Raw genomic sequence first — 23,044 nt, 5'->3', positions numbered from 1 at the left:
AAGGTAGAAACACACCAGACAGGCCAAAAAAAAATAAAGAGCAGGGAGTCTATTTTTCTGGAACAAAGTCTCCAGGACCTTCAAAGGAATGTCTGGGCAAACAGCCAAGTTTCAGGCATAGATAACTCTGTAGAGGAAAGGTGGATGTAGTTTTCCAGTTTTGCCAGTAGATGGCAGTAACTGTCTATCCCCACCCTTTTTGCCTAGAGAGATGAAAGGGATATATTTATCACTTTTGATTTTAAAAGTTTTAAAAAATATAAGTAAAAATAAAAGTAAAAAGAGCAGAAAGAAAAGGGAAAAATAGAAGATGTGATGGCTTTCAGCAAAAAACACCCAGTTCTATCAAAACAAAAGCTTCCCAAACTTTTGTGCCACAGACAGCCTTGTAACAAGGTGTAGTTTTCACTTAGCCAGAAGGTTAAACCACCCCTTCTAATTCTGGAGGGAGGGGATGAAAGAAAAAACTTCCACCCCGCTCCCTAATAGTAAGGGCTTCACTTTCAAGGGCTGGAAGGGTGCTTTCTGCTAAAGATCTTGGCTTGTAGGGAGAGTGAAAGGAAAATTCTCACCCAGACCAGCTGATTGCTCTTTCAATTGCCATTCTTCTGCTTCTGCCAAACAGCTGCTAATGGCGGAACGCAAAGTATGGTCTGCCTTCCTGCCAGTTCCAGGGGCTCTGTTGGGACCAGCGATCTGGCTACCACCTAGTCCACAGGTCTGCAACCTGTGGCTCCGGAGCCGCATGCGGCTCTTTCAGCCATCTCTTGTGGCTCCCAGTCCTCTGCTATGTGTAGTCCAAAAAAGAAAAAAGTGGGACTAAAAAAGTTCAACCAATCAATTCAAATATGCAGGGTAGGTGCATATCTCGCCTTGGCTCCACTCTTCAGTCAAACCCTGTTCTGTGCATGCACGCATGTATGCGCATGCGCACACATTTTTTGCGGCTCCCAGTTTTTCCTTTTGTGAGGGAACCGATTCCGAGTGGCTCTTTCACTGTTTCAGGTTGCTGACCCCTGGCCTAGTCACAGTCCTCAGACTTCGCCCGTTGGGGGCCACCTCTACAGGGTGGCATTCAGTTCATTCGGACCCACCAGCTGGTAGAATTCGGACCTGGGGAAAGAGAGAAACAATTCCTCGAGTCTATCTCAACTGACATCAGCTGGAAGTCCCTCAGTGGCTGTTTCCGCAGCTACATCCCCAGCCTGAAGGGGAGACTACAGCAAATCCTGGATAGCCAGGTTGCAAGTGGCCGGAGCAGGATCTGGCTCCAAAAGTGACAGGGGAAGCCTCCTGAGGCCATCTGCATGGCCCATTTCTTTGCTCGGTTTGTGAACCAGACTGTAATTATAAGCAGAGAGGAAAATAGACCACCTCAACATTTGAGGGGATAAGATCTGAGGTGTCTGTTTGTTTGTAGTAAATAACCCTAGAAGTAACTTGTGGTCCGTGAAGACCGTGAAGTGGTGGCCATACAAGTAATCGTGAAACTTCTTAACACTGGCCACTATGGCCAGTGCCTCCTTGTCTATTTGCATGTAATTGCATTCCACTGAAGACAGTGGCCTAGAGTAATAAGCGATGGGAGCTTGGCTCCCGTCAGCCATCAAATGACTCAACACGGCTCCTACCCCGTATGGTGATGCATCACAAGTGATGCAGATAGGCAGCTTTTCCTGAAAATGGGTGAGTACTGAGTTCAAAGACAGTAGTGATTTGACTGCCGAGAAGCTTTTCTCATGGACATTTGTCCACTGCCACTTTGCCTGTTTGTCCAAGAGCCAGTGTAATGGCTCTGCCACTGTGGCCTTGTGTGGGAGGAAAGCATGATAAAAATTCAGAAGTCCTAAAAAGGCCTGAAGCTTTGGACTGGGAGCCTGCTGGATTGCTTTGAGCTTAGAATGCACTGGATGAATGCCTGCGGCATCTATGTGGAACCTGAAGAATTCTGTTGAATCTACCCCGATCTTGCACTTTTCTTTTTTAAGCTTCAGCCCCACTTTGTGGAAACGCTGAAGGATGGCTTTGAGCCGTTCAGCCAGAATCTCCTCTGACTCCCCAACTATGAGGACATCATCGAAGTAGGGGCACAGACCTGGAATGTTTGGGCTGAACACATCAGCAAACTCTTGGCAAACTGCTGACAGGTCTGCTGCTAGTGTTTTGTGAATGGCGGTTACTTGGATGCCCAAGGCATCAAACCAATCTAGGCCAATGAGGCTTGTGCAGTGGCCCTCGACAACCAGGATGTCCAATGGACCCTCAAGACCCTTGAACTGCACCATGAGTGTAGCTTCTCCTTTAACAGCTACACAGGAGTTTGGAAGTCCATCAGCCACAGGTTAGATGGCCTGAGTTTTACACTAGAGCACCTGACTTCTAATACTGCAGCAGATCCTTGATATTTATTGGTATTATAAGCACTTGGACTAGCATATTCTATTTTCATAAATACAGCAGAGATATAGTGAATTTTAGAATTAGTTCTCTCACTGCAGATCTGCTATTCTTTGCTTCACTAAAGGACCAATTTTTGAGGTTAATATGTTCAGCTAAACTCAAAGAAGAATTTGGAAAATATTCAAAGTTCCTGGCAAACTTTTGCATATTAATCTAAATGTTACTTATTATTTCTTTTTAGTAGAGCCACACAAAAAGTGTTAGAAAGTTATTTAAAATGCTGTGTAATCCAAGTGAAGTTACTTGTTGATCCCCCTCATTTGAAATAACACAAATTTACAAAAATCTGATGAGGTTTGAAAAAACAGAGATGTCTTTTTTGTGGCCAATATTTGGAATGTTTTTTCCTTAAAATGCAGCAAAAAACACAATGTGGTTTTACTTGTCAGAATGATTAATATACTTTGGTGTTTTGGCTAATTTCCTACTCAAATAATGGCATAAACCCTGTCTGAATTCCTTTAGGAGTACTCTGCTTTCTTTCCTGCCACATTTTGTTATGTTGGAACTAGCAAGCAATGTTAAACAAGAGTTGCTTTTCATCTACAGGACTTTGGACCTTGTGATATCCCTCTATGTGTGATAATGTGCTATTTAATTGTATGGTTTGCTAAAAGAGAGAGCACTGTGGACTCACACCAGAACTTGACACCTAAAACCATATTTTATTTAATTTTTAAAAATACCTTATGTCAGTGTAAGAGATTTCTCAGACAGGCATATTATCAAACATAAAAAGATGTACAGTAAAAAAAATGTTTCTCTAATCCAGCATTCATGATACTGATGGGAAATCCAAATGGACTAACACAGAGTTTCTCAATCTTGGCAACTTTTAAGATCTGTGGACCAACTCCCAGAATTCCCCAGCCAGCTGAAGTGTATGTCCAGAGATCCTAAAGTTGCCAAGGTTGAGAAACACTGCTTCTTGACATTATTACTTGACCACTGATAGCAGTTCTCTCCATGAATTTGTCCAATTGCTTTTTTTAAACCATCATTAGAAAATGATTTCTAGAATTTAGTAGTGTATTTTGGAGAAAACTGCTTCCTTTGGCCTTCCTTTCCTTTTCCCTGCAGGTGGACCCTCACATGCAAGAGGAAGTATCATTGGACATATTAACGATGTTGAGTTTGGAATCACTTTCCTGAATGCTATCGTAATAGATGGTCCAGATGAGGATATTACAAGTGTAGAAGCCAAAATTACAAATATCCCTTGGAATCTTGGTACAACTGTTCCTTTTATGCATTAAGATTTTATTTAGACTGATCAGATTTACACCATTTGTTTTAGTAGTAATATTATAAATCAACATGAAAGGTCTATGTTTATCATGGCTATAACAGTGGATATCATCAAGATTTCATTAAGTATAGAGCACATCTTATTTTTCCAAGAGCATAGAAGTATTTAGAAAAAGCACAACACAAAAGTAGTTGCAAGAACTGAGTAAAGCTAGTCTAGAGAAAAGAAGGACTAGGGGTGACATGATAGCAGTATTCCAGTATTTGAGGGGCTGCCACAAAGAAGAGGGGGTCAATGTATTTTCCAAAACATCAGAAGGCAAGACAAGAAACAATGGATGGAAGCTAATCAAGGAGAGACACAACCTGGAATTAAGGAGAAATATCCTAACAGTGAGAACAATTAATCAGTGGAACAGCTTGCCTTCAGAAGTTGTGGGTGCTTCATCACTCACTTGTCTGAAATGGTATAGAGTCTCCTGCTTGAGCAGGGGTTTGGACTAGAAGACCTCCAAGATCCCTTCCAACTGTATTCTGATTGATTGATTGATTGATTGATTGATAGTTCAGACTTTGGAGGGCCTGTGTTGGTTTCAAATGGCATTCTGTCTAGGTAGAGGGCCGCCATGACATTCAATAGCAGTATGGGAAAACCAGAAAGCAAGCAAACACATTGAGATCATTGTGCTTATATCAATACATTCTTTGTAATTTTGATTTATTCTATCCTTCTCATAAATTATATATGGCAGTCATGAACAAAGAAAAAAAGTATTCATGATCTTCAAGTTTTGTCAGCCAAGTGTGAGAGGCAGTTGCTTCTAGGAAGTGATTAAGAAAAATATTTTCCAAAAAATACAAATATCAAAAAGATGCTTTACTTATCATAATGTTATTCCCCACAAGGTCCTGTAATGAGAGTGCTGGTTTCTATTCTGAGTCCTATTTATTGGATAACAGCCAAGGAAATTGGAGAAGCTGTGAATGGTTTTTCACTCACCAGTGCAGTTTTCAAACAGGAAACACAAGTAGAATTTGCTACTGGTTAGTAAAAATAAGATACATATGTTTCTTTTGCACAAGAACCAAAACGTTTTCTTAGAAGTGTTTACAATTAATTTCTGACCAAGCTGATCAAAGAGAGAAGCAACCTGAAATTAAGGAGAAAGTTCCTAACAGTGAGGACAATTAACCAATGCAACTGCTTGCCCCCAGCAATTGTGGGCACTCCATCACTGGAGGTTTTTAAGAAGAGACTAGACCAGTGATGGCGAACCTTTTAGAGACTGAGTGCCCAAACTGCAACCTAAAACCCACTTATGTATCGTCGGGTGCTGGGTGGGCGTGGCCCATTGGGTGGGTGTGGCCCATTGGGTGGGCATGGCCCATTGGGTGGGCGTGTCTCCCGTGGTAATGGTAGACTGGGTGGGACTAAAAAGTTCAATCAATCAATTCCAACTTTGCGAGATCTATTTTTTTTCCTGTGAAAAGTTGAAATTGATAGATTGATTGAACCTTTTTTTTTGCACATAGGGCCAGAGGCCTAAAGTGAAAAGGTTTTATAAAACCCAGCTGAAGGCCTAGGACTGGGCTGACAGTGTGCATGCCCACAGAGAGGGCTCTGTGTGCCACTTGTGGCACCCATGCCATAGGTCCCCACCACAGGACTAGACAGTCACTTATCTGAAATGGTATAGGTTCTTCTGCTTGAGCAGGGGGTTGGACTAGAAGACCTCCAAGGTCCCTTCCAGCTCTATTCTATTCTATTTGATTCTAGAAAGAAGTGAACTTACAGAATGAACCCACTGGTAGTAACACCTTGATAGCCAAATGTTGCTTTGTACTTTCCATACAGCAAATGTATACAAAATCTGTACACTAAGAAAAAGTATGTTTTAAAATATGCATACTGAAATGTACAATAAAATGTGGGCAACTTTTACTTCATGGTTTTAAAAAAGAATCTACAAGCTAGTATGAAAAGTATGAAACAATTAGAATAAAGTGGAAATTGTTAAATCTGTGCAAATTGGCCTGGGGCAGAAAAACATTAGTAGGTGCCTCTAATTTTTTTAATGCTTACATAAATATGATTTTGGTATTTTTGGGAAGATGCCTTTCTGTAATCATTAGCAAATACATATTTCAAGAAATGCAGTTTTACAGCCATTTATTTCTAGACTAAATGGTCCGTACCAATTCATTTCACAGTTAGGGTGCCTTATGAAAATATACCTCATGTTAATTCCATTCATTCATCAGAACTATTGTTGAAATCTATAGGGGAGCTCCTACAAATGACTCATGTTGCCCGTGGTTTGGATTCAGATGGTTCTTTACTCTTGGATGTTGTCATCAGTGGCCACGTACTACAGCTCACAATCAACAGATGATGTTAATGTAAAAGTCAAGCCATTACTGCAATCATAGCTATAAATTATTAAGACATTCTTTGCTATATACATTAGTCAACCATATTCAACCATATGTCATATTAAGGTGTCTGATGTGTGTGTGTGTGTGTGTGTGTGTGTGTGTAAGAGATATTGTAGGAACAAGTGAACAATTTCATGGCCTGCTAAAACAGAATGTTATTAGGTTTTGCCCCATATTGTTGATTTTTTTCCTCCTAACTTTGCCGTACCATAGTAAGTATTGAAACTGACTGTGTTACATGCAATTCTTATTTATTTTAAAGCAGTCATTTTTCTTTTTCTGTCTCCAGCAAGCTTGTGCAGTCCAGGACCATTTGTTCCCTGAAGGCTGTGCACTGTTTTGAGGGCCACTATTCATTAGCATTATTCTGCTTGCTACTTAAGAAAGAACTTTTGGCTTCTTTAGCACTTTTGAAACTTGTCAAAGATCTAGTATGGTAAAACATTCCCACGAAGATAATTGTCTAAAATGTACTTGAATGCACTGTCCAAGGATTGATCAGGCAACAAAATATTGTTTTTAGAAATGCCAAATAATGCATTTAATAAATATTATTTAACGAATATAATGCATAAAAAGCATTCTTTCATATAGTGGATTGCTTCCATTCTAAAGATATGCCTTCATTGGAACTTTGTTTCTTTTTTAATGATGAAATTACATCTGGAGAAAAAGGCTGTTGTTTCAGAGGTTATGCGTGGATGGATTTTGATGCACATAACTTTTATTTTAGATATTATTCTAAAATAGGTGCTATATCAAAAGTCTGAACCTGTAGAGTAGTGGGTTCAAAACTTCCTCTCTCAGAACCCCTTTGGGCTTTCATACCTTAGCCCCACCTCTTCCTTTGAATAGCAAACTTGATCATTCCTTCTGTTGCCATCAATCTTTTTTTGGGGGATGGGACATCTCACTTGGCATCCGCTCCCTAATTCCGGAGTGTGAGAAAGATGCAGTAGTCATTCCTAGGGTTGCTTTTTTTTGGCAATTAAAAACAAACTGGTTTCCATGGTGATGCCTTCTGTCTATGTAGTATTGCACAATTGTGGCTTGAGGATTCAGAATTGTTTTTAACTTTACTGTAAGTATTAAAATCCAAACACTGAGTGTTGAAGCTTATCTAGTTCTGTAGTTCACAATATACTACACATAACTTACTTAAAAAGAAATTGTAATGAAAAATATTGATGTATGCATTCTAAAAATCATGAACACAGCCTGAAGTACACTTCTGTAATTTGCACAGAGAAATAAGTACATGACAGTGTAGTGTTAAAGTCTCAAAAACCAGAAACGAAATCTAGTACAATATTTCTCTCTAGGCAGTATGCCTATTTCTACAGAAATAGAAACCTCCTGAATCAAATGTTCATTTACTTCAATTACTTGGGCTCTTTCCAGCCTTGGGAAGATCCCACATTAATCAAAAGTTGTTGGGCAGATTATAAAAGCCCTATTTTATTGCCATTCTCTTTCCTCAAGCTTCTTCCAAGTCTGCTCTTAATTTTTTAAACTACCAATATTTCTTTATTTCCAGCAGAGAGAGGTGCTGAGATATCTGACTCCTCACGTAACCAAGAATATTTCTGTCTTCTGAGGATGTGGTTTATACTGTAGGGATAGCACAAGGATACTGTCCCAACAGGAACTAACCACTGTGAATATATAAATCACTGGTGACATATTACGTTGCTAGGACACTGACTACTGTGAAAGGATAAATAAATACTTCGAGAATTGTTTTGGGGTTTGGGTGTAAAAGCAGCAGATAGAGTTCTTCTTTTTTTAAAAAATACTCAAGTTCCTTATTTTTCTTCTTTGTATTGATTTCCCTCAAGGTAGTGCTGAATTTCTTTCCAGTGTAGATTAGTATATATTGTCAATGTTCTATTGCAGGACAAGGAATCTGGATATTTTCAAATATGTAGACAAATTTGGTGGCTACCTGGACTAGTCCCTGCAGTTTTCTTGGCAAGTTTTTTTTTCAGAAGTGTTTTCGCCCTTGCCTGCTTACTCAGAATGAGAGAGAGTGATTGGCCCAAGGTCACCCAGCTAGCTTTGTGCCCAAGGAAGGGCTAAAACCCACAGCCTCCAATTTTTAGCTTGGTGCATTAAAGTGCATTTCTAGTTTATTCCAAAAGTCAGAGGTAAACATGGAAGTTTGGCTTTTCCATTAATTCCTGTACTAAGCATAAAACACTGATGTCATTCCCCTGGAAAACAAATAATTGGGATTAGTACCAATATGACCAAATTATTTAAACCACAAATCTACATAAGTATCATTTGAACTTTTAAATAGCATTCCTTCCTTAATTGTAGATGAATGTGAATTTTTGCATGCCGAACAAAGAGAATTCTGTTAGCAGTTTCTTCAATTTGAACCTGTGATATTCATTTTAGGATTATACAGAAGATTACATTCAAACAGGCCCTGGTCAGCTTCATGCTTACTCCACTCGGCTTTTCAGCATAGATGGTGTTGGTATACCATACACCTGGAACCATACCATTACTTACAATCAAAATCGTGGGAAAATGCCTTTCCTGGTTGAAACACTTCAAGCCTCTTCTATTAAAACAGAATATAGCCCACATGAAGAATCTCTGACTTTTAAAATTGGTGCTTCCATTACAAAAGGTATGGATTTTGAGGATGGTACATAGACCAAAAATATATGTTTTATCCTTTTCCTTCTTAACAATTTAGGTCAGATCTTATGTGAAAACTGTCAGTAAAAAAAACCAATAAAATGAGGCAATCAATATGCTAAAACTTAATATAACTACATTTAACTAAATAAAAACCAATTCAAGTAAAAGACTTTATAATGGTTGCACACAGACTTAGAAATCTTTGACAGTAATCATGCACTCATAAAAGTTTTACTATCTTTGTTGTTGTTAGCTGCGAAGTCGAGTCCGACCCATCGCGACCCCATGGACAATGTTCCTCCAGGCCTTTCTGTCCTCTACCATCTTCTGGAGTCCATTTAAGCTCACGCCTACTGCTTCAGTGACTCCATCCAGCCACCTCATTCTCTGTCGTCCCCTTCTTCTATTGCCCTCAATCTTTCCCAGCATTAGGCTCTTCTCCAGTGAGTCCTTCCTTCTCATTAGGTGGCCAAAGTATTTGAGTTTCAACTTCAGGATCTGGCCTTCTAAAGAGAAGTCAGGGTTGATCTCCTCTAGAACTGACTGCTTTGATTGCCTTGTAGTCCAAGTGACTCGCAGGAGTCTTCTCCAGCACCATAGTTCAAAGGCCTCAATTCTTTGGCGCTCAGCCTTTCTTATGGTCCAACTTTCACTGCCATACATTGTAACTGGGAAGACCATAGCCTTTTGTTGACAGGGTGATGTCTCTGCTTTTTAGTGTGCTATCTAGATTTGCCATGGCTTTCCTCCCCAGGACCAAGTGTCTTTTAATTTCTTGGCTACAGACCCCATCTGCAGTGATCTTGGAGCCCAGGAAAATAAAATCTGTCACTACCTCCATTTCTTCCCCATCTATTTGCCAGGAATTGAGAGGGCCGGATGCCATGATCTTGGTTTTCTTAATGTTTAGTTTCACCCCAACTTTTGCACTCTCCTTCTTCACCCGCAACAAGAGGCTCTTTAGTTCTTCTTTACTTTCTGTCATTAGAGTGGTATCATCTGCATATCTTAGGTTGTTAATATTTCTCCCGGCAATCTTAATTCCAACTTTTGATTCATCTAGTCCTGCCTTTCTCATGATGTGCTCTGCATATAAGTTAAATAGGCAGGGCGACAGTATACAGCCTTGCCAGACTCCTTTCCCAATTTTGAACCAATCAGTTGTTCCGTGTCCAGTTCTCACTGTTGCTTCTTGACCCACATATAGGTTTCTCAAGAGACAAATAAGATGGTCTGGTACGCCCATCTCTTTAAGAACTTGCCACAGTTTGTTGTGATCAACACAATCAAAGGCTTTAGCAGGGTCAATGAAGCAGAAGTAGGTGTTTTTCTGGAACTCCCTAGCTTTCTCCATGATCCAGCGTATGTTGGCAATTTGATCTCTAGTTCCTCTGCCACTTCGAAATCCTGCCTGTACTTTTAGTAGTTTTTGATCCACATACTGCTGGAATCTAGCTTGTAGGATTTTAAGCATAACTTTACTAGCATGTGAAATGAGTGCAACGGTGTGATAGTTTGAACATTCTTTGGCACTGCCTTTCTTTGGTATTGGAATATAAACGGATCTTTTCCAATCCTGTGGCCACTGCTGAGTTTTCCAAATTTGCTGGCATTGTCTTTTAAGATTTTGAATAGCTCAGCTGGAATACTGTCACCTCCACTAGCTTTGTTGTTGCTCAGTTTTTCTAAGGCCCACTTCACTTCACATTCTAGGATGTCTGGCTCGAGGTCAGTGACCACCTCATCATGGTTATCAGGGACGTTAAGCTCATTCTTGTATAGTTCTTCTGTGTAATTTTGCCACCTCTTCTTAATCTCTTCTGCCTCTGTTAGGTCCCTGCCATTTTGATCCAGTCAATTTCATCCTCTTCAGCACCGGTGCTTGGGGCATAGACTTGGACTACTGTGATATTGAATGGTTTGCCTTGGATTTGAACTGAGATCATTCTGTCATTTTGGAGATTGTATCCCAGTATTGCTTTTCCTAACTCTTTTATTGACTATAAAGGCTACTCCATTTCTTCTGAGGGATTCTTCCCCACAGTAGTATTACTGATGGTAATCTGAATTAAATTCACCCATTCCTGTCCATTTTAGTTCGCTGATTCCTAAGATGTCGATGTTCAGTCTTGTCATCTCTTGTTTGACCACATCCAGCTTTCCTTGATTCATCGATCTTACATTCCAGGTTCCTATGGAGAAAAAATCTTTACAGCATCGGACTTTCACCACCAGATACATCCACAGCTGAGCGTCCTTTCGGCTTTGGCCCAGTCGCTTCATTCTTTCTGGTGCTACTAGTACTAGCCCTCTGCTCTTCCCCAGTAGCATATTGGACACCTTCCAACCTGAGGGGCTCATCTTCCAGCGTCATATCATTTTGCCTTTTGGTACTGTCCATAGGGTTTTCATGGCAAAGATACTGGAGTGGGTTGCCATTTCCTTCTCCAGTGGATCATGTTTTGTCAGAACTCTCTGCTATGACCTGTCCATCTTGGGTGGCCCTGCACGGCACAGGTCATAGCTTCATTAAATTATGCAAGCCCCTTTTCCACGACAAGGCAGTAATCCATGAAGTGGGTATCTTACTATCTTACCTTTTGCTTATTTTGAAAATAAAGTTTTTTCAAGATACAACCATCCTTTGAGAAGTTATGACCTAATGCATCCTGGCAATTTTGGGTACATTTGAGCAATGGATACCAAACATGAATTAGTCATTGGCCAGCATAAATTTCCTTAATTCATGCTGGCCTTTTGCATCTTCATAAAAGATTGAAAGTTACCTTTTTTTCAATACTAATGAAGACAGAATGTCTCCTATAAACATGACATTTGCCCTGGTAGGTTCAGCTGTTTGGGGGTGATGTTCTTTTCTTATGGTCACCTTCAATAGAAATGTTATTTTGGACTTAATTTTTAAAATGTGATTCATAGAGACACACCGTGTACTTTTTGGGTAAATATTTTAGTTCTGAATAGAAACATTTTCAACTAAGATGCACAGCAAGTCTATTAAGGATTGCCATAATGGAAAAAAAATTCCACCATCTCCTCAATGGAGAATTTGCAGAATAACAGAATTAGAAGGGACTGTGGAGGTTTTCCAGTCCAACCTCCTGCTCAAGCAGGAGACTCTATACCATTTCAGATAAATGGTTGTCCAATCTCTTCTTAAAAACATCTGGTGATGGAGCACCCACCTCTTCCAAAGACAAGCAATTTCACTGTTTAATTATTCTAATTGTGTGCAATATATGGTAACCTTGACAGATAGCAGTTAAACAGTTTAATAAAAGATCTTAACCTGTCATTTTTCAGTGCAATTGCTCCATTATCAAGTAATGTTTTATCATTATGATTGCTGTAGCTAAAATCTATTTCCATGCCATTTCATACATCAGTTCTATTTTTTACCTGAGGAACAACAAAAAAGGGTCTTCCATCTTGAGGTAACTGTCTTCTGAAAGATATTTGATGATAACAGTAACAACTTATGTAAATCTGATTAACCATTCACTTTTCCCACAGGAGACCATAGCAACCAATGCCCTCACGGGTTTAGTTTGGATTCTTCTGGACCCTACTGTTCAGGTGAGAAGATCCCAGCAACCTCACCATTGCAGAAATTGCTGCACACCAAATAATTTTCCCTTCTCTTTCATGGACTGCTTTTCTCCCCTTTCACTAATCAAAACAAAAAGATACTAAAGTACTGTTGGTGTAAATGTCCTTACAGATGTTTATTCAGAAAAAGGTTATTCTCAGTGATGGAAAAATCCAAACATTGTCCAAGGCACTTATAACTGAAATGCTGAAACTAGCTTTTAAAACACATCTGAATGTTGAGCTCCCAGCGTTAGCATATAGCATGTTCTTTTAAATCAAACTGAATTTAAGTTTCTTTATCCTTATTGACTTGCTTTCTACTTGGTAGTATCTTTAGTGAGTTCAAACAGCATCTTCAATCTGGGTAGAATTTCAGAGTGATGGTGGTTGGCTATTTCTTTTCTTTTCTTTTTTTTACAAATTTTATTGATTTTCTGATATTACATTTACATATTTGAAAAGCAACGTGGTGGCTGGGTAGTAGTAACTCAATTACATACAGATATCATTATACAGATTTCAAATTGCTACCATAAACATTTTCTCTCTTTTCCCCTTCATATATACTATTTGTAGATTTAAAGACAAGTTATATCCTATCAATTACATAGAAAATAACTTTCTTACATAGTTTTTAGTTTACACATATTCTGATTGTTTTAACATACAATCTTTTAGACAACCAATGACCTAATAGATTTTCAATTTTAATTTCCACTAACATTTAGATTTTACATTTGATATTTATCATTCCCAAGATTTTTAGTATACTCCCAATTCATCTATCACCATTCCTCACAAAATCTAATATTCAAAATACACATCCCGTTTACTTAACTTCTCACCCTCTATGTCAACAAATTAAGGATACAATATGATATCCTTCCTTTTTTGCTAATTTTCAATTGTTTTTTAATTAGTAATCAAAATTTCTTTTTATTTCAATATTTAATACTTCCTCTCTTCCTCTTTGTATCTGCTATCTCTTGCTTAAACTGATAAATTTTGTTTTTAACATTCCATATAGACCTATTTATTACTTTCAACAATAGGTTTTTAGCTTGTCTACATTATTCACCTTTACATGACCTTTATGCACAAATCAATATTTAAATTAGCTATTAATATTTATACTGCTAAATTTTAATGACCAATTTTTTTCTTTATCTCAGTTCATAACAATGTCTTGTGTTCAACATACACATCTTATCCATTTAAATACATTCTGTTTCAGATTTCAATAAGATGGTCGAAAATCCATTCTTCTTGAGTCTTATTCTGGCTTTTTTCCTTTGCCAAATCATCTTCCATGTCCTTGTTTTTGGGTCATCGAACCAATCTCCTTGTAATATCATGTATATTAATTGATACTGGCAAAACCATCTGATCGCCATTTTTTTGAGAGGACCTGTAGGTCTAGTGGGTCGTCTCTTTGTTCTTCTATATTGACTTAGTTGTTCTGAATTATCTTCTCATCCAACTGTTCTTTTTCTAGATCTAGTTCCTTCTGAGTTGTATAAGAAACCTTTTCCTTTTTTCAAGTTGTCAATGTCTTTTCTGGATTTTTAAATATCAATATTTCTTTAATAGTAGATTCTTCTGTCATCGTACTTGAATGTTTCCTTTTTTCTATTGTATTTTGTATAGATGATTCTTTAGTTGTAGTCAAAGTTTGGGCTTTCATATCGGGGCTGTCTTCTTGTTCCTTCACATAGCCTCTTAGTATTTCATTGGTTGTGGTAAGAATTTGGATTAGTGTTTTTAACATAGCGAGAGTTTGTTGATCTTCATCCATAAATAAATTTTGTTCCTGGTCTTCTTCCACATTGGTATTTTAAGCTAAAGTCTTTACACTTAGAAAATCCAAAAGAGAGGGGTTTTTTTCTAGGTAGGTAACACAAAGCCTTTCACAGCTGTTGTTTCAAAGTTCTCAAGGTTATGTATCTTATCTATTTCCCTGGGCAGTCAGCCAGGCCCCTTTTAAAGTTTCCTTTTAAGTCCCAAAGTTGTCTTAATCTTTTCAGTTTTTCTTTTTTTTTTCATAAGAAAGAATCCAGATTTCCAACAGAAGTAGACAATGAAAAATAGGAAATAAAGATCTTTCAATCCACATGCTTTGAGAAATAAAGTTCCAATTCAGATTCAGTTACTTTTTCAACATTTAAAATGCCCCTGGGTATTTAGTCACAGCTCTTTCTGGAGGGAGGGGAAAAGTTCCCCTTCCCTCACCACAGGGGGGGAAATGCTTAGCAGCTTAAGGAGGTACAGAAAATAATTAGGGTGTAAAAGAGGTAAATCTCACCCAGTCTCTTCCGCGCTGCTTTAAGAGCTGCCTGGTGGAAAATGTGACTTCGGCTGTTCACAGCCTAGGGACGAGCCATAATGGCCGATCCTTTCGTCTGCCAGTTTGGAGGGATCACCAGGTCTAATGGGAGAGTTGTGGCTCTCCCGCAATCCAGCAAGTGCCCCTCCTTATTGGTCATCTCTTTGGGGTGACTTTCGGCCCTTTTCAGGGGCCCCCAGCAATGCAAAACTGGACGGGTGGGGGAGAGAGCAAGTCTCCCAACTATCCATAGCAGCTGTGTGACAAACCAGAAGTCTTCTTTTCTTTACTTTTGTAACATTGCTAGCATTGTGGAAATTTCTTGCTTGTGAGGAATAGAATCTGGGGAAGTGAAAGGTGAACCTCTAGCAGATTCTATGCAGTTACTGGACTATAGATTGTACATTTACATACTTAGTTATCTGTTAATTATTATGTGTTTTTTATCATTAGATGAAGATGAGTGTATAACTCAAAAACCATGTCCCCATATATGCCACAATGTTGTAGGAACCTATTACTGCTCCTGTCCCAAAGGCCTTACCATATCAGCAGATGGAAGAGCATGTCAAGGTAAACATCACTTTCTAAAATCTCTTGGAGGGATATCAGTGTTCATGAAATCTAGGTGAGACCAAGGAATAGCTTCTCCAGAGTGAGGAACCACCGTAACTTCTTCAGTCCAGTTCTACTACCTCATGAGCAATATTTGTTGCTCTTAATTAGGGAATTAGGGACTCAGAAACAATGATGGAGAGTAAAGGAGCCATAGACCGAAAAGAATAAAATGGTTTTCTCTAGGACCTGAGGGTAGCATAATAACTGATAAGCTTCAACAAATTTCTTGGAATAAGCCCTTTTATGCTTCTTCTGTACACTATCTTTTCCTGAGAAAATGGATGCTGCTTCTCTCATGATGATATATTGAGATATGTTTATGCTTCAATAGAACCTGTATTGCTATTTGAATTATATTATACTTCTGTATTGCAATTTAATGCAGATATTGATGAGTGTGCCTTAGGGAGGCATTCATGCTTGGTGGGTCAAGAATGTGAGAACATTATTGGCTCATATCGCTGTGTGATTCAGTGTGGGATTGGTTTTAGAAGAACACCAGATGGATTGAGTTGTCAAGGTATGGAAATGACTATATGTATTAAACATTGTCATTAAAGAGCCTAATGCTCAATCATAGGGATAAGGAGTTCACTAGAATACTAAGGAACAGACTGAAATAAATGGACTGAGATTTTGCTTTCTCACAATGTGGTTTTCTGATAAGTTTTTTTTTTATAATTTCCAAGTCTTCAATATTATTAATAGTGCAGTGTATGCCTCCCAGCATACACAAAGGGACAGCACAGCAGGAGGCTGATGGTGCAGATCAGCAGAGGGGTTGGACAGCTCCGGGCGATAACTGCTCACTCAGGATAAGCCTAATGAGTTAAGCTGTTGACAGCCCCAGGCATGGTCAGCCTGGTGGGAAGCCAAGATCTACACCCATTGTCACCTGCACTGGCAGGAAGCCCAGGTTTGAACTGATTGGATGCCATCCACCTGGGCAGGTACAAATAGACGCCAGGCTTCCCTGTTTCCCCAGTTCGTTCTCTTCAGAATAAACTCATCTTCACCCCAGCTCTGTGTCCGTCTCTATGTGAAGCACGTGACCTTACACTGGCGACGAGGATGGGATCCTGCTCCGGAAAACGCTAGCCGCGGACGAAACCCCATCGACAGCTCAGGACCCGACGCAGGACGACCCCGACCGAGGTAATGGCACAACTTTTTTTTTCTGCCCAAGATGGCGACGGCCGCAACCTAAGCTTCGGGTGCTCTTTGAGGGCTCCAAAGGAATTAGCTCGGGGTAGCCCACGGTATGTTGAGGTGATTCTGGGGGTGGGGGATCTAAAAACAGCTGCTGGGCGCTGTTTTCTGCGGCGCTGAGCCCCCCCCTTCGAACTAGCGGCACTTGACATCTGCCGCCTGCCGACCTGCCGACCCCATTATGGCGCCGAGCGCTGCTATGCCGTGAAACCCGGGACGTTTGCCTTGCTTTCTTCATCTGCTGCTGGCCAAGGCGACTCTATGCTGCTGCTGGCTGAGGCGACTTTGGGGATTGGGGGTTTTTAATTTTAATTTAATTTAATTTATTAATATTTCTATACCACCCTTCTCCCGGAGGACTCAGGGCGGTGTACAGGGCAAGAATAAAACACAGAAATTTACAAAAACTAAAAAATAATTAAATGCATGCCCGATTAAAATACAATTGATACATAGTAAAAACCCCAATAAAAATGATAAAAACCCCACCAATCCCCCCTCAGGCCAGGCCGGCTTGCTCGAACAAGTATGTTTTCAGATCGCGGCGAAAGGAGCGCAGATCGGGCGCCGTCCGGAGCTCAACCGGTAACTGGTTCCATAGCTCCGGGGCGCCCACAGAGAAGGATCTCCCCCTGGGGGCCACCAGTCGGCATTCTCTGACCGGTGGCACCCTGAGGAGGCCCTCTCTGTGGGAACGCACAGGGCGCAGGGAGCTTGATGCCGGCAGCAGATGTTCCCTGAGGTACTCCGGCCCCATGCCATGGAGGGCTTTGAACACCATTACTAGCACCTTGAATCTCACCCGGAAGACAACTGGCAACCAATGCAGCTCACGGAGCAGAGGTGTCACATGGGAGTATCGGGAGACTCCCAACACAACCCTCGCGGCTGCATTCTGTACCAGTTGGAGCCTCCGGGTGGTCCTCAAGGGAAGCCCCATGTAGAGAGCGTTGCAGTAGTCTAGACGAGAGGTCACGAGCGCGTGAGTGACCGTGCATAAATCATCCCGGCTTAGATAGGGCCGCAACTGGCGCACCAGGCGAACCTGGGCGAAAGCCCCCCTAGTCACAGCCACCATGTGATCTTCCAAGGTAAGCCGCGAATCTAGGAGGACTCCCAAGTTGCGAGCCCTATCTACGGGGGGTAATAATTCACCCCCCATAGAAAGAGATGGAATATCCGAATAGACCCGGGATGAAGGTATGCAAAGCCACTCGGTCTTGTCGGGGTTGAGTTGAAGTCTGTTCCTCCCCATCCAGACCCGAACCGCCTCCAGGCAACGGGACATCACGTTGAGGGCATCACTGGGGTGGTTTGGGGTAGAAAGAAAAAGCTGGGTATCATCAGCGTACTGATGATACCCAACTCCAAAGCCACGAATGATCTCACCCAGCGGTTTCATATAGATGTTGAACAGGAGAGGCGAGAGGACCGACCCCTGAGGAACTCCACAAACGAGAGACCTCGCGGTCGACCTCTGCCCTCCTGTCAACACCGACTGCGAGCGTCCCTGGAGATAGGAGGAGAACCACTGTAAAACCGTGCCTCCCACTCCCAATCCCCTGAGACGCTGCAGCAGGATACCATGGTCGATGGTATCGAAAGCCGCTGAGAGGTCTAATAGGACTAGAACAGAGGAATGACCCCTGTCCCGAGCCCTCCAGAGATCATTCACCAGCGCGACCAATGCCGTCTCCGTGCTGTGCCCGGGCCTGAAACCCGATTGGTACGGGTCTAGATAATCCGCTTCATCCAGGACCAAAGGGAGCTGATGCGCCACCACACTCTCAACAACATTCGCAAGAAAGCGAAGGTTGGAGACCGGACGAAAGTTGTTCAATACAGCTGGGTCCAAGGCAGGCTTCTTGAGGAGGGGCCTCACCACCGCCTCTTTCAAGACGGCAGGGAAGCTGCCCTCACTCAAAGAAGCTGATATAACTGCCTGGAACCAGCTGCGTGTCCTCTCCCGGGCTGCATAAACTAGCCAGGAAGGGCACGGGTCCAATAAACATGTGGTGGAGCTCAGTCTCCCCATAATCCTGTCCACTTCCTCCGGAGTTACAGAATCAAACTCCTCCCAAGTGATATCGACAAGACCACCCGCGTCCTGATCGCCAGACTCTGCCCAGTCAGAGTCCAGACCGGTCCGAATCCGAGTGATTTTGTCCGACAGATAATTGTTAAACTCCTCGGCACGACCCTGCAAGGGTTCCTCCCTCACCTCCTGATTAAGGAGGGAGCGAGTCACCCTAAACAGAGCGGCCGGGCGATTATCTGCGGACGCGATAAGGGTAGCGAAGTGATTAGACCTCGCCACCCTTATCGCAGCGAGATAAGACCTAATATGGGTTCTTAGTCGCAATCGGTCGGATTCGGATCGGCTGGACCTCCAACCGCTCTCTAGGCCCCGTCTCCGGCGCTTCATCTCCCGGAGCTCCGCGGAAAACCATGGAGCTCGACGGGATCTGCATCGGGTCAGGGGCCGCAAGGGTACAACTCGGTCAAGAGCCTCAGTGGCTGCCCTTTCCCAAGCTTCCACTAAGGCATCTGCCGAGCTGTGAGTGGGGGAGGCAGGTGGGGACCCCAGCGCTGCCTGGAATCTCGCGGAATCCATTAAGCGTCTGGGGCGGTACCATCTAACTGGTTCCACACACCCACGGTGGGGGGTGGCAAAACGGAAGACCAGCCGCAGGAGATGATGATCGGTCCATGACAGGGGCATAATAATTGGAGAGCCCCCACCAAGGTCATCTAACCACCGACCAGATAAGAAAACTAGGTCAAGGGTGTGGCCTCCCTCATGAGTCGGTCCTGAAATTACTTGCGTCAGGTCCATGGCCGTCATGGAAGCCATGAACTCCCGAGCCAACTCAGATGATCCTCCCAGAGATGGTAGATTGAAGTCCCCCAAAACTATAAGTTTCGGGAACTCAACCACCAACCCAGAGAGGACATCGAGAAGCTCAGGCAGGGCTGCTGCTGCATGACTAGGCGAAAGGTACACCAGCAGCAAGCCCAACTGCGCACCAGGGCCGCATCTCAAGAAGAGAGACTCACACCCGACTATCTGCGGAACGGTGGCCTCCCGCGGAGCTAAGGTCTCCCTCATAACAACAGCCACTCCCCCACCCCTACCCTGAGCCCGAGGCCGGTGTAGCACCCGGAAACCTGGTGGGCAAAGATCAGCCAGAGGAATACCGCCCTCTGGGCCCAACCAAGTCTCCGTGATGCAAGCCAGGTCCGCCTGCTCACCCTCAACCAAGTCACGGACGAGAGGAGCTTTATTAACGACAGACCTGGCATTCAGGTACACCAGCCGGAGCTCAGGCGGCTGCACATCCTCACTCCCGGGACCTCGGGGTAGAACAAGAGGGTCGGAACGCCTCACCGCTTGCAAGTAGCGGAGAGGCCTTCCCTGAGATCGATACGGCCCTCTGTTCCTGCACCTGCTGCCATTCCCTAATGTCGTGGGCGCTGCTCTTCGTGGCGCTGAGCCCCCCCCTCCGAAATAGCGGCTTGTTGATTCAAACGAGCGGCGCTGAGAACTGCCTATTGATCTGCTGAGCTCCATTATGGCGCCGAGCGCTGCTACGCCGTGAAGCCCGGGACGTCTGCCTTGTTTTTCATCTGCTTGCGGGCCGAGGCGATTTTGGGGATTGGGGATTTTTGAAACAGCTGCTGGGCGCTGCCTTTCGTGACACTGAGCCCCCCCTCCCCGAACTTGCGGCCTGCTGATCTGAATGAGCAGCGCTGAGAATTCCCTGCCGTCCTGCCGAGCTCCGTTATGGCGCCGAGCACTGCCACAGCGCCGTGAAGCCCGGGACGCCTTGCCTGCCTTCCCTCCTCTGCCTGCTCACCGTGGATACCCTCTGCTTGTCGGAGGGGCAGCGGCGACGATCCCACCGGACGGAGATCCTTTTATGACCATCTGCCGGCTGGCACCGTTTTCGGCGGCGCGGAGCCTCCTTCTCCTCCCGGATGGTGGTTGCAGACTGTGGGCCTGGTCATCGGCCTCGGCGGACATGCTAGCGAATTCCCGGACTCAATATAGCTGCTGGGATCACCTCTCTCCGCCGTTGGAAGATGGTTTGGACTGGTGGACGGGCATTGGGGAGAGAATGTTTTTGCTCTCCCCCCCCAGACTGGCGGCGCTGGCTGGCGGTGTGAGGATCGACAGAGGTCTGGCCTGCCTGTTCTTTACTTTCTTTGTTGACAGGCAGGCATTATGGCTAGCTCCGTACCTGATGGGAATTAAGATCTCCCTATTGATAGTCCAGTGTGGACGGGACCGAACCGTGATGGGAGGACAGTTTTGGACTGGTCAGCTACCACCTCACTGGTGTGAGAGACCAGTTGGGGTGGGCCTGGCTCAGGATCCCCCTTTTCTCTCTCTGCTCCAGTTAGACTCCTCAGCCGGAGTGAGAGGACGGTTGAGGTTGTCCCTTGGATTTCCATCTCAGGTGAGAGCTGAGATGGCCTTGCAGATTGAGAGACATGACCACTGGACTTCTTCTTTCTCCATCTATGTACCATCAACGAGCGATCCTCTGGACATATTCACAACATCGGCCCTAAGAGACTATTCGAGCGCAATATGGTCTATCGTTATTCCGAAGCGGACTTGTATGCCCTTAGGGCGGTTCCTGCCTCATGGGCGCGACCTGTCGCCTGTTTCCATACTCCCCTTAATGACGGGCCCAAGCTCTGGGACTCCGAGAGGTGCTTGGGCTTAGATAGGGGCCTCGAGTTAAGACGTGCTAAGAGGCCCCTCATAAGATTCTTAGCCGGTTATTTTAAGAGGTTAGGGAGGGGGAGGGAAAGGGGGGTAGGGAGGGAACCTGTAACCAGCACTCAGTCTGGACCTGTTAGAGGTCCTGACGGGACGGGGTCGGGGGAGGTGGCTGCTGGTGCTGGGAATGTGGGGGTGGGGCATCGAATCCCCACGGCGATAGGGTATGGCAGCAGGTGTTTGCGCGGAGGGCCATATCAACATCTGGGATCGCGCCCCCGCTATCTCCGAGCGGTGGCGCGCTCCGACCCTCCGGTTAGCACCCTCTTACCCGGGGATGAGGGTGATCAGGCCCCTGAGCTCAGGTTGGTCTATTTTAACGCTAGATCCGTAGTTAACAAAGCTCCCCTCATCCGTGATCTGATCGAGGAGGAATGTGCGGATCTAGCGTGCATCACGGAAACTTGGCTGGGCTCGGAGGGAGGGGTGCCTCTCACCGAGTTATGCCCGCCAGGTTTCCGGGTGCTCCACCAGCCACGGGCTCAGGGCAGGGGTGGTGGGGTGGCAGTGGTTATTCGGGAGACTTTGTGTCCCCGGGAGGCCACCATTGTCCAGATGGCCGGGAGTGAATCCCTACTCTTGAGATGTGGTCCTTGGGTTCAGTTGGGCTTGTTGCTTACATACCTGGCGCCCAGCTGTGTGGCAACAGCCCTGCCTGAGCTGCTCGACACCCTCTCAGGGTTGGCGGTGGAGTTCCCCAGGCTTATAGTCCTGGGTGACTTCAACCTGCCATCACTGGGAGGGTCGTCGGAGTTAGCTCAGGAGTTCATGGCTTCCATGACAGCCATGGGCCTGACCCAGGTTATTGAGGGCCCGACTCATGAGGGGGATCACACTCTCGACCTGGTGTTCCTGTCTGGACAGTGGTTGGATGATCTGGGAGGGGGTTCCCCGTCCATCACCCCTCTGTCATGGTCAGATCATCACCTCCTGAGGCTGGTTTTCCGTCATGCCACCCCCCGCCGCTGGGCGGCGGAACCGACCAGGTGGTTCCGCCCCAGGCGCCTAATGGACCCGGATCGGTTCCAGAGGGCGCTTGGGCCTATAACTATCACCCTTACCCACAGCCCAGTCGATGCCCTGGTGGAGGCCTGGGAAATGGCTGCCACCAGGGCACTCGACTGCGTTGTACCCATGCGACCTCTGACCCGTCGCAGATCCCACTGGGCCCCATGGTTCTCTGTGGAGCTCCGGGAGATGAAGCATCGGAGACGAGGTCTAGAGAGCGGTTGGAGATCCAGCCGATCCGAATCCGACCGATTGCAGTTAAGAAACTTTATAAGGTCTTATCTTGCGGCGATAAGGACGGCGAAGTCTAACTACTTTGCTGCCCTTATCGCGTCCGCAGATAATCGCCCGGCCGCCCTGTTTAGGGTGACTCGCTCCCTCCTTAACCAGGAGGTGAGGGAGGATCCCTTGCAGGGACAAGCCGAGGAGTTTAGTCATCATCTGGCGGACAAAATCGCTCGGATCCGGACCAGCTTGGACTCTGACTGGGCAGAGTCTGATGTGGAGGAATCAGGCGGTCTTGAGCACGTTATCTGGACTGAGTTTGACCCTGTTTCCCCTGATGATGTGGACAGGATCATGGGGAGACTGAGCACCACCACCTGTTTGTTGGATCCGTGCCCCTCCTGGCTAGCTTATGCGGCTCGGGAGGGAACACAAGGCTGGTTCCATGCAGTAATAACTGCTTC

The 23,044-nt window shown here is 44.3% G+C and overlaps 1 protein-coding gene across 1 annotated transcript in view; it reads left to right on the top strand.

Moving 5' to 3' along the window:
* HMCN1 (hemicentin 1) overlaps positions 1–23,044 on the top strand; it is a gene marked incomplete at its 3' end in the record, with an annotated part of 484,864 nt that overhangs the window by 422,174 nt on the left and 39,646 nt on the right. The window contains 9 exon segments of the mRNA XM_081325521.1: positions 3,541–3,690; positions 4,615–4,752; positions 5,992–6,086; positions 6,088–6,114; positions 8,548–8,785; positions 12,331–12,393; positions 15,185–15,304; positions 15,735–15,869; positions 16,448–16,504. Coding sequence (XP_081181647.1) covers positions 3,541–3,690; positions 4,615–4,752; positions 5,992–6,086; positions 6,088–6,114; positions 8,548–8,785; positions 12,331–12,393; positions 15,185–15,304; positions 15,735–15,869; positions 16,448–16,504 — 1,023 coding nt within the window.

This window comes from Vipera berus (assembly GCF_964194415.1).
Source record: "Vipera berus genome assembly, chromosome: 3".
Taxonomy (NCBI): domain Eukaryota; kingdom Metazoa; phylum Chordata; class Lepidosauria; order Squamata; family Viperidae; genus Vipera; species Vipera berus.
The sequence above is the reverse complement of the archived record's forward strand: the minus strand, read 5'-3'. Positions and strand labels throughout refer to the sequence as shown.